An 11,663-nucleotide genomic window follows, 5' to 3' on the forward strand; every position below is an offset into this window, starting at 1 on the left:
TTATTAGTGATTCCTAGAGCCCAAAAAAAGTCTGCGAGCTATAGAGCGTTTTCCGTTCGGGCTCCAGTACTCTGGAAAGCCCTCCCGGTAACGGTTCGAGATGCTACCTCAGTAGAAGCATTTAAGTCTCACCTTAAAACTCATCTGTATACTCTAGCCTTTAAATAGACCTCCTTTTTAGACCAGTTGATCTGCCGCTTATTTTCTTTCTCCTATGTCCCCCACTCCCTTGTGGAGGGGGTCCGGTCCGATGACCATGGATGAAGTACTGGCTGTCCAGAGTCGAGACCCAGGATGGACCGCTCGTCGGGACTCAGGATGGACCGCTCGCCTGTATCGGTTGGGGACATGTGAGGCGGCATAGCTCGGTTGGTAGAGTGGCCGTGCCAGCAACTTGAGGGTTGCAGGTTCGATTCCCGCTTGTGCCATCCTAGTTACTGTCGTTGTGTCCTTGGGCAAGACACTTTACCCACCTGCTCCCAGTGCCACCTACACTGGTTTAAATGTAACTTAGATATTGGGTGTCACTATGTAAAGCGCTTTGAGTCACTTGAGAAAAGCGCTATATAAATATAATTCACTTCACTATATAAATATAATTCACATCTCTACGCTGCCGATCCGCCTCCGCTTGAGATGGTTTCCTGTGGACGGGACTCTCGCTGCTCTCTTGGATCCGCTTGAACTGAACTCTCGCGGCTGTGTTGGGGCCACTATGGATTGAACTTTCACAGTATCATGTTAGACCCGCTCGACATCCATTGCTTTCGGTCCCCTAGAGGGGGGGGGGGTTGCCCACATCTGAGGTCCTCTCCAATGTTTCTTATAGTCAGCATTGTCACTGGCGTCCCACTGGATGTGAATTCTCCCTGCCCACTGGGTGTGAGTTTTCCTTGCCCTTTTGTGGGTTCTTCCGAGGATGTTGTAGTCGTAATGATTTGTGCAGTCCTTTGAGACATTTGTGATTTGGGGCTGTATAAATAAACATTGATTGATTGAAATCATATCAGATTATGTTGTATGGATCTTTGATTAACCACCTGAAATTAACTAATGCATTTGACCTACTTGTGCACTTTTTTACTCCAGACTTCTGAACTGCTACTGGTAAAAGCAAAAAGGAAAAGCAATCATTCTTTTTTAAATATATATTGCAGTAATCATCTGCAAATTTAACATCTACAAAAGTAAAACAAAAAATAAAGCACCCCTAAATCTCTGGGTTCTTTTATATTATTTAATTTCCATTTCTGGCAATGTGGCTAATCCTATTTCAGATAGATAGATAGATAGATAGATAGATAATACTTTATTGATTCCTTCAGGAGAGTTCCTTCAGGAAAATTAAAATTCCAGCAGCAGTGTACAGAGTTGAGATCAATTTAAAGAAAAAAGTAAAAAGTAAATAATGGGGGTTTAAAAGGAAACAAAATAGAGAAATATTACAAAAAGAATAAAAACCATGGGAATAACAATATAACAGTAAAATAAGAATATAACAAGACAAAGTAGGCAGTAGTGACCATGTTATGAAAACGTATTGCACTGTTAATGTTTTGCATCCCCTGTCATCCTAATACCCCCCGTCCCCCGTCCCAGAGAGGAGTTGTACAGTCTAATGGCGTGTGGGACAAAAGAGTTCTTGAGTCTATTAGTCCTGCACTTGGGATGAAGCAGTCTAGCACTGAACAGGCTCCTCTGGCTACTGATAACGCTATGCAGAGGGTGACTGGCATCATCCGGGATGCTCACTAGTTTGTCAACAGTCCTCTTCTCTGCCACCGTCACCAGTGAGTCCAGTTTCATTCCGATTGTAGAACCGGCCCGCCTGATCAGTTTCTCAAGTCTGGAGCTGTCCTTCTTAGATGTACTGCCCCCCCCAGCACACTACCATGTAGAACAGAACACTGGCAACCACAGACTGGTAGTACATCCACAGGAGTTTTCTACAAATGTTGAAGGAGTGCAGTCTCCTGAGGAAGTACAGCCTGCTCTGTCCTTTCTTGTACTGGTGGTCCGTGTTAACAGTCCAGTCCAGCTTATTGTCCACCCAAACCCCGAGGTACTTGAATGAGTCCACGGTCTGTACCTCAACTCCCTCGATCACAATAGGTTGTGACCGTGGACTCGACCTCCCAAAGTCAATGACCAGTTGCTTGGTCTTTGACGGATTGAGCTGCAAGAGGTTCGTGTGGCACCAGACAACAAAGTCCCTCACCAGGTTCCGAAACGCCTCCTCTCTGCCGTCCCTGATGCACCCGACGATGGCTGTGTCATCCGCGTACTTCTGGATGTGACACAGCTCTGAGTTGTAGCAGAAGTCAGCGGTGTACAGGGTGAAGAGAAGAGGGGCCAGCACCGTTCCCTGCGGTGCTCCGGTGCTGCTGATCACAGTGTCAGACGTGATGTCCTTCAGTCTGACGTACTGTGGCCTGTCGGTGAGGTAGTTCAAAATCCAGGCAACCAGGCAGGGGTCCACTTGCATTTTGTAGAGCTTGTCCTGAAGGAGGCGGGGCTGGATGGTATTAAAGGCACTCGAGAAGTCCAGGAACAGGATCCTCACAGTGCCATTTCCCTTATCCAGGTGTGAGTGGGCTCGATGCAGCAGGTAAAGGATAGCATCCTCCACACCAACGCCTTCCTGGTACGCAAACTGCAGGCTGTCCTGGGCATGTTGCACCTGTGGTCTGAGGAGGCTGAGAACTAGCCGCTCCAATGTCTTCATTAGATGAGAGGTGAGCGCCACTGGTCTGTAGTCGTTCAGCTCACTGGGGAAGTTCTTTTTGGGAACTGGAACGATGCATGACGTCTTCCAGAGGGTGGGCACTCTTCCCAGCTGCAGGCTGAGGTTGAAGATCCTTTGAAGTGGTTCACCCAGTTCTGCAGCACAGGTCTTCAGGAGTCGGGGGCACATCTTGTCTGGGCCTGCTGCTTTCCTTGGCTGTAGCTTCCTCAGTTGACCTCTGACCTGGTCCGCAGAGATGACTAATGTCTGCGTAGAGGTGGTGGAGGGGGGTGCTGCCATGGCTGGGGGGGAGGTGCGTTGAGGGGAGCAGAAGAGGGGTTGGCTGTGATGGGAAGTGGGGGACGGAGAGGACACGGGATACACAAAACTGTAAAATATACACAAAACAATAAAGCCACAGTAGTAGAATAAATGAACAACTGTTGTGTGTCTGTTCAGGGAATCATTTTCTGAGAAGTAAACTGGAACGTCTCGTTTTCATTTTTGCAAAGTGGTCAATCACTCTGGACAGACATGGAAATATTACAGTAACTGTTATACAGTTGACCAGTGGTTCCCAACTGCTGGGTCGTGACATAAAAGTGGATTGTGTGTCATTTTCAGTCAGATGTGTGCATGAAAAAAAAAAAGTTTAGGGAGAAAAAAATCAAATTGTGGCAACAAAACCAGATTATTTCAGCCGTTTTTCTAGTGACTATTAGTGAGTATTTTAGCAAAAGGCAAACCTGTCTAACAAGCTGGAGGAGGACTCAGGACAGACATGGAAATATATGTCTACGGAGCAGACGCCAGCGGTGTGATCGGAAACGCGGATGCCGAGCGGGGCTAAAAACAAAGCAGAAGGCTAATCCCCACAGAACACCACTTTCCTCCATCCCGAAGACGGATTTAGATGGAAAATGCGAGACTACTGGTCTGGGTAAGGAGTCTGTTAAATTAGAACAAGTTTTTTCTGCTTTGAGTGTTTCAGAGTTGGACATGTGTTTTACTGAGGTGGCTAACTATGATGCGTGCAGTTTATCAAAGCAACAAACAAACAATCGGAAAATCCCCGTTACTGAGGTGGCTAACCATGATGCGTGCAGTTTATCAAAGCAACAAACAAACAATCGGAAAATCCCCGTTACTGAGGAGGCTAACCATGATGCGTGCAGTTTATCAAAGCAACAATCAAACAATCGGAAAATTCCTGTCGTATCAATTCCTAGATATGGTCGTAACTATACTAAATGCACTGGGCATAATAAACACAACATTATTAATATTGCTACTATGGATAATTTGATCAAAAACTCCCTAAAACAGCCCACTACCTATAATATAGATTTTTTAAACATAAGATCATTGTCTCCTAAAACGTTGTTAGTTAATGATATTATCAGAGACAACAATCTTAACGTCATCGGTCTCAGCGAAACCTGGCTTAAACCAAACGACTTTTTTGCGCTAAATGAGGCATGTCCTCCTAACTTTACACATGCGCATATTGCCCGTCCGCTCAAAAGGGGTGGGGGGGTTGCACTAATATACAACGAAAACTTTAACCTTAGTCCTAACATAAATAATAAATATAAATCGTTTGAGGTGCTTACTATGAGGTCTGTCACACCGCTGCCTCTACACCTGGCTGTTATCTACCGCCCCCCAGGGCCCTATTCGGACTTTATTAATGAATTCTCAGAGTTCGTTGCTGATCTAGTGACACACGCCGATAATATAATCATAATGGGGGACTTTAATATCCATATGAATACCCCATCGGACCCACCGTGCGTAGCGCTCCAGACTGTAATTGATAGCTGTGGTCTCACACAAATAATAAATGAACCCACGCATCGCAACGGTAATACGATAGACCTAGTGCTTGTCAGGGGCATCACCGTTTCCAAAGTTACGATACTCCCGTATACTAAAGTATTGTCCGATCATTACCTTATAAAATTCGAGGTTCAGACGCATGTTCGTCAAACTAATAATAATAATAACTGCTATAGCAGCCGCAACATTAATACAGCCACAACGACAACTCTTGCTGACCTACTGCCCTCGGTAATGGCACCATTCCCAAAGTATGTGGGCTCTATTGATAACCTCACTAACAACTTTAACGACGCCCTGCGCGAAACCATTGATAACATAGCACCGCTAAAGTTAAAAAAGGCTCCAAAAAAGCGTACCCCGTGGTTTACAGAAGAAACTAGAGCTCAGAAATTATTATGTAGAAAGCTGGAACGCAAATGGCGCACGACTAAACTTGAGGTGCACCATCAAGCATGGAGTGATGGTTTAATAACTTATAAACGCATGCTTACCTTAGCTAAAGCTAAATATTACTCAAATCTCATCCACCGTAATAAAAACGATCCTAAATTTTTGTTTAGTACGGTAGCATCGCTAACCCAACAAGGGACTCCTTCCAGTAGCTCAACCCACTCAGCTGATGACTTTATGCAATTCTTTAGTAAGAAAATTGAAGTCATTAGAAAGGAGATTAAAGACAATGCGTCCCAGCTACAACGGGGTTCTATTAACACTGACACGATTGTATATACGGCGGATACTACCCTCCAAATTACTTTCTCTCGTTTTGAGGAAATAACATTAGAGGAATTGTTACAACGTGTAAATGGAATAAAACAGACAACATGTTTACTTGACCCTCTTCCTGGGAAACTGATCAAGGAGCTCTTTGTATTATTAGGTCCATCAGTGCTAGATATTATAAACTTATCACTCTCCTCGGGCACTGTTCCCCTAGCATTCAAAAAAGCGGTTATTCATCCTCTTCTTAAAAGACCTAACCTCGATCCTGACCTCATGGTAAATTACCGACCGGTGTCTCACCTTCCCTTTATTTCAAAAATCCTCGAAAAAATGGTTGCGGAGCAGTTAAATGAACACTTAGCGTCTAACAATCTATGTGAAACCTTTCAATCCGGTTTCAGGGCAAATCACTCCACGGAGACAGCCCTCGCAAAAATGACTAATGATCTATTGCTAACGATGGATTCTGATGCGTCATCTATGTTGCTGCTCCTCGATCTTAGCGCTGCTTTCGATACCGTCGATCATAACATTTTATTAGAACGTATCAAAACACGAATTGGTATGTCAGACTTAGCCCTGTCTTGGTTTAACTCTTATCTTACTGATAGGATGCAGTGTGTCTCCCATAACAATGTGACCTCGGACTACGTTAAGGTAACGTGTGGAGTTCCCCAGGGTTCGGTCCTTGGCCCTGCACTCTTCAGCATCTACATGCTGCCGCTAGGTGACATCATACGCAAATACGGTATTAGCTTTCACTGTTATGCTGATGACACCCAACTCTACATGCCCCTAAAGCTGACCAACACGCCGGATTGTAGTCAGCTGGAGGCATGTCTTAATGAAATTAAACAATGGATTTCCGCTAACTTTTTGCAACTCAACGCCAAAAAAACGGAAATGCTGATTATCGGTCCTGCTAGACACCGAACTCTATTTAATAATACAACTCTAACATTTGACAACCAAACAATTAAACAAGGCGACACGGTAAAGAATCTGGGTGTTATCTTCGACCCAACTCTCTCCTTTGAGGCACACATTAAAAGCGTTACTAAAACGGCCTTCTTTCATCTCCGTAATATCGCTAAAATTCGCTCCATTCTGTCCACTAAAGACGCTGAGATCATTATCCATGCGTTTGTTACGTCTCGCCTCGACTACTGTAACGTATTATTTTCGGGTCTCCCCATGTCTAGCATTAAAAGATTACAGTTGGTACAAAATGCGGCTGCTAGACTTTTGACAAGAACAAGAAAGTTTGATCACATTACGCCTGTACTGGCTCACCTGCACTGGCTTCCTGTGCACTTAAGATGTGACTTTAAGGTTTTACTACTTACGTATAAAATACTACACGGTCTAGCTCCATCTTATCTTGCCGATTGTATTGTACCATATGTCCCGGCAAGAAATCTGCGTTCAAAGGACTCCGGCTTATTAGTGATTCCATCCATCCATCCATCCATTTTCTACCGCTTATTCCCTTTCGGGGTTGCGGGGGGCGCTGATTAGTGATTCCCAAAGCCCAAAAAAAGTCTGCGGGCTATAGAGCATTTTCTGTTCGGGCTCCAGTACTCTGGAATGCCCTCCCGGTAACAGTTCGAGATGCCACCTCAGTAGAAGCATTTAAGTCTCACCTTAAAACTCATTTGTATACTCTAGCCTTTAAATAGACTCCCTTTTTAGACCAGTTGATCTGCCGTTTCTTTTCTTTTTCTTCTATGTCCCACTCTCCCGTGTGGAGGGGGTCCGGTCCGATCCGGTGGCCATGTACTGCTCGCCTGTGTATCGGCTGGGGACATCTCTGCGCTGCTGGTCCGCCTACGCTTGGGATGGTTTCCTGCTGGCTCCGCTGTGAACGGGACTCTCGCTGCTGTGTCTTGGATCCTCTTTGGACTGGACTCTCGCGACTGTGTTGTATCCATTGTGGATTGAACTTTCAGTATCATGTTAGATCCGCTCGACATCCATTGCTTTCCTCCTCTCTAAGGTTCTCATAGTCATCATTGTCACCGACGTCCCACTGGGTCATTATTGTCACCAATGTCCCACTGGGTGTGAGTTTTCCTACCGAGGATGTCGTGGTGGTTTGTGCAGCCCTTTGAGACACTAGTGATTTAGGGCTATATAAGTAAACATTGATTGATTGATTGATTGATTGATATTTTAAAAAAATCTAAATGGGGCAACTAAACCCGATATTTTTAGCCATCTTTCTGAAAACAAATACAGAAATGTTACTATTTTTTCTGGAAACAAAACCAGATGCTTTAGCTGTAGCCATTTTTCTGGTGACAAAACAAGATTATTTTAGTCAAAGTCGCACCGATTAACAAGACAAGTCTACTGTGCTATTTTTCTGTGAAATTGAATGATTTAAAAATTGGCTCACGACTTGATGATATGGAAAAATGTTTTTCTTCCTGAAGATAAACCATTTGGGAAGCACTCAACTCACACATGCTTACTCCAAATCATCATTGATGCAGAACCAGCAGACAATAACCAACATTATGTTTCATGTTCATTGGAAAGTTCCCCCGACAGCTCGTACAGCAAATGAATGTTTGTCTTGATACAAGGAATAACGTTAGCTAACTTAGCATCAACTTAAGACAATGATGTTGCCTAGCTAGCTAGGACTTCACTTACATCTCTCATTCCTCGCTTCTTCTTCATTGCTGCGGGCGAATAACTTTCTGATATTTATCTAGGAGTTACAGTTTGAGTCAAATCAAAATTAAAATAATGTAATTAACAAATTGTTTTTGGCTAACGTTACCTGCCTCAGCAGTGATACCATCCCCCCTCTCTCTCTCTCTCTCTCAACCGAAGTCTCGATCCACACGTGAATAAATTACCATATTAATTAGCCATGTGCTCATTGTTAGTGGAGTGAATACAGTAGCAATAAATTACCATACTAAGTAGTATGTGCGCTGTTGTCTATGTTATGTAGACTTAAAACTCTGAAGCGTTTTTTTTTATTGGTGAAATTTTTATTGGGGCAATGCAGATCAACAGTGGGGCACATGCCCCACTGAAATATGTCTGGTGACGCCCCAGCCCACCACGCTATCTGATAGTTTATTTATCAATGATGAAATATTAACATTGCAACACATGCCAATACGGCCTTTTAAAGTTTACTAAATTGCAATTTTAAATTTCCCGGGAGTTTTTTCTTGAAAACGTCGCGTAATGATGACGTGTACGCTTGACGTCACGGGCTGTTAGGAATATTAGCGGTGCACCACACACACAGCTAAAAGTCATCTGCTTTAACGGCATAAATTCACAGTATTTTAGAGATCTGTGTTGCTGAATCTTTTGCAATTTGTTCAATTAATATTGGAGGAGTCAAAGCAGAAAGAAGGAGTTGGGAAGCTTTAGCCTTTAGCCACACAAACACACGGTGATTCCTTATTTAAAATTCACGGAGGTGAAACTTTACTATGGATCACAGCGGACATGGATCCCAACCGAATGTCGACCAGCAGGTTTCCGTGAGAAAATTGTAGTTAAAAAGTCGCTTCTTCTCGGATACCAGCTGAGGTTGTTCCGCCCATACAGCTGCCATCAACTTCCCTGAGACACTGCGCGTCCACACCCGGCCGTGGACGTACACTTCCGACTATCAGGTACTGTTAAACTCACTAAAACACTAGCAACACAATAGAAGGATAAGGGATTTCCCAGAATTATCCTACTAAATGTCTCTAAAAACATCGGAATCCGTCTCAATGCAATCGCGTTTTTTATTTTTTTACTTGTTTTTTTCTACTCCGTCGCTATCAATATCCTCAAACACAAATCTTTCATCCTCGCTCAAATGAATGGGGAAATTGTCGTTCTCTCGGTCCAAATAGCTGTTTTTGTTGGAGGCTCCCATTAGAATCAAAATGAATATGTGAGGAGCCATCAACATGTGACGTCATCGTCTGCGACTTCCGGTAGAGGCAGGGATTTTCTCTTAGCACCAAAAGTTGCGAACTTTATCGTGGATGTTCTCTACTAAATCCTTTTAGCAAAAATATGGCAATATCGCGAAATGATCAAGTATGACACACAGAATGTACCTGCTATTCCCGTTTAAATTACAAAATCTCATTTCAGGAGGCCTTTAATTGAAAGGTTTATTATGTGTGTGATGATAGGAGCAATAGTGGTGGCAGAGTCCCTGAGGAATCTGGAGGGGATATTGTCATGGCCGGTCGGCTTGTTAAGGTGGGGCGCGCTCAATATTTTGAGCACCTCGTCAGCTTAATCCATTTCTAATTTGAAATTGTTGTTGAATACTCCTAGCTTTCTATAGTAGGCTTCTGTATCGTTCTAAAATGGATACAAGAGTGTAAATCTCCCCTTGCTGGTCCTGACCCACAATTGGAGAAACACTGCCTGAAGACGACCTCTGGTAAATCAAAACTCTTTGGCTATAACACTTTTATTGGAATCTGTGCATGAGCTCATTGTTTCCCCCTGGTGGCTTATGACAGGTCGTTGGATCTTCCAACTTGTTCTTCTCTGACATCATCACGTAACTAGCTATTTTTGCGCTGACGGTCACAGGTGTCTCCTGGCATTGTTGTAGGCACAATACCAATGTGCGCAATTTGCAAAATGGACAACCGCATTTTGAAAATTTGTATAATGCGCAATCCAAGGTTTCTCATAGTCATCATTGTCACCGACGTCCCACAGGGTGAGTTTTCCTTGCCCTTATGTGGGTTCTACCTAGGATGTCGTTGTGGTTTGTGTTGTGGTTTGTACAGCCCTTTGAGACACTAGTGATTTAGGGCTATATAAATAATCATTGATTGATTGATTGATTGAATCTTTTTGCAAATTGCCTCCAGCTATATATTTGAATAATGTGTGGTGCACATTTTGCAAATCAATGGGCGCAAATACATGTTTTTGGTGTCAAAATAATTTATTAAATACTTATGTAAATCTATTCATTTGTAGTCGAAACAATATAACTGAGTATTGCCCTCAAATCAGTCCAACCCTAACCCTAACGCTAACCACTATACAGTGTACATCCACGACTAAACTACTGACTAAACTACTACCACAACTTGGTTTACTATTTATAAAATATAATAATGTGGGGTTACTGACTAAACGATCCACAAAATCTCGTCTTGCAATATGCAAATTGCTTGCGCACAATGGAAATGACATATAATTTGCAAAGTGCGCGAGATTGGTGAAATACTTAAAACACCATCATCCTGTTGCCTTCTTAAGCCGTAGCAGAACTTCCTCCGGGCCAAGCGCTGAGTCCACGCTGATGACTTTGTCTCGTGACTTGGAACCCTGGTTGGCAGGATGGCGTAAAGAATGCCAGTGAAAACAATGTGCTAACATAAATGATAACGCAAAGGAACTTCTGGAACCTTTTCCAGAGTAACACGACTCTTCTTCACATCCAGAACTTCCGCCAGGTAACGCAGCAGCTCGGTGTTGGCCTCCCCGTCTGTAGGTGGCGCGGCGATGGCCACGCCCACCGCCTCTGTAGAAACATCTGCAGCACAAAAATCATTCCCACTTGATGACAACTCGGTGACGTCATGTTACGTGACGGTGACCTGTAACGCCGTTGTGTTTAGACCCAGGCTTCACGTGCACTGTGATGGTAACCGCGCCGCTTTTGCCACGGACCACCGGACCTTGATCCCGTGCGGGGTCCTCGCTCACAGGCTGACCTTTGACCTGCAGGACCCATGAACAGGTGACGTCACGCATCCAAACAATTGAATTATTTAGAAAAAGATGAATGCGGTGTTGCTTATCAGTAATATTAACGCACTTAATTTGTTAAAAAAACGACCAAATCGCAGTTTTAAGTCGTCACCACTCACCAGTTTTCTGGGCATGTTTGTGGAAGAGAACTGGAGTCGATGAACACAGTTCAGTCTCGAGACAAACGACAAACTAAACATGAAAACGAAATTCCAGAATAACAACAACAATGTAATTTAATATGTACAAAAGTTAGAATTGATCAAACATATGGCTACCACGCATATGAACAAATAACGGATGTTAGCATTGGTAGCGCAGCAGCGTGGACTGTGTCGGTGTAAACAAAGTATTTTCCGGTTACCGGCCAGCCGACTTCCGGTTAGATTCAAAGTAAAATACTCTCATATGAACTGGAACATAAATTGATGAAATTGAATGAATGTTTAAGAAAAATAACTGTAGGTTTTCCATCCACCAACGTCTGGCTAGTTCCATAACAAAAATAAGCTTTTTTTTTAATAGAAACAAACTATTATAGATAATATATTGAAAATATTACCTTTAATGATCCAGCCATTTTATCACGAAAAACTACTGAATAAATGAGATTGAATTA

The 11,663-nt window shown here is 43.3% G+C and overlaps 1 protein-coding gene across 1 annotated transcript; it reads right to left on the reverse strand.

Moving 5' to 3' along the window:
- Positions 1 to 10,210: 10,210 nt before the first annotated feature.
- Positions 10,211 to 11,420, reverse strand: lg03h15orf40 (linkage group 03 C15orf40 homolog). The gene is made up of 4 exons (XM_061893703.1): positions 11,164 to 11,420; positions 10,891 to 11,014; positions 10,699 to 10,826; positions 10,211 to 10,618 (listed from the first exon to the last, which is right to left on the reverse strand). The coding sequence occupies exons 1-4, from the start codon at positions 11,242 to 11,244 to the stop codon at positions 10,529 to 10,531; spliced, it is 423 nt and encodes a 140-aa protein (XP_061749687.1). The 5' UTR covers positions 11,245 to 11,420; the 3' UTR covers positions 10,211 to 10,528.
- Between the last annotated feature and the right edge of the window lie 243 nt (positions 11,421 to 11,663).

The sequence above is a fragment of the Nerophis ophidion genome, linkage group LG03 (assembly GCF_033978795.1).
Source record: "Nerophis ophidion isolate RoL-2023_Sa linkage group LG03, RoL_Noph_v1.0, whole genome shotgun sequence".
NCBI lineage: Eukaryota > Metazoa > Chordata > Actinopteri > Syngnathiformes > Syngnathidae > Nerophis > Nerophis ophidion.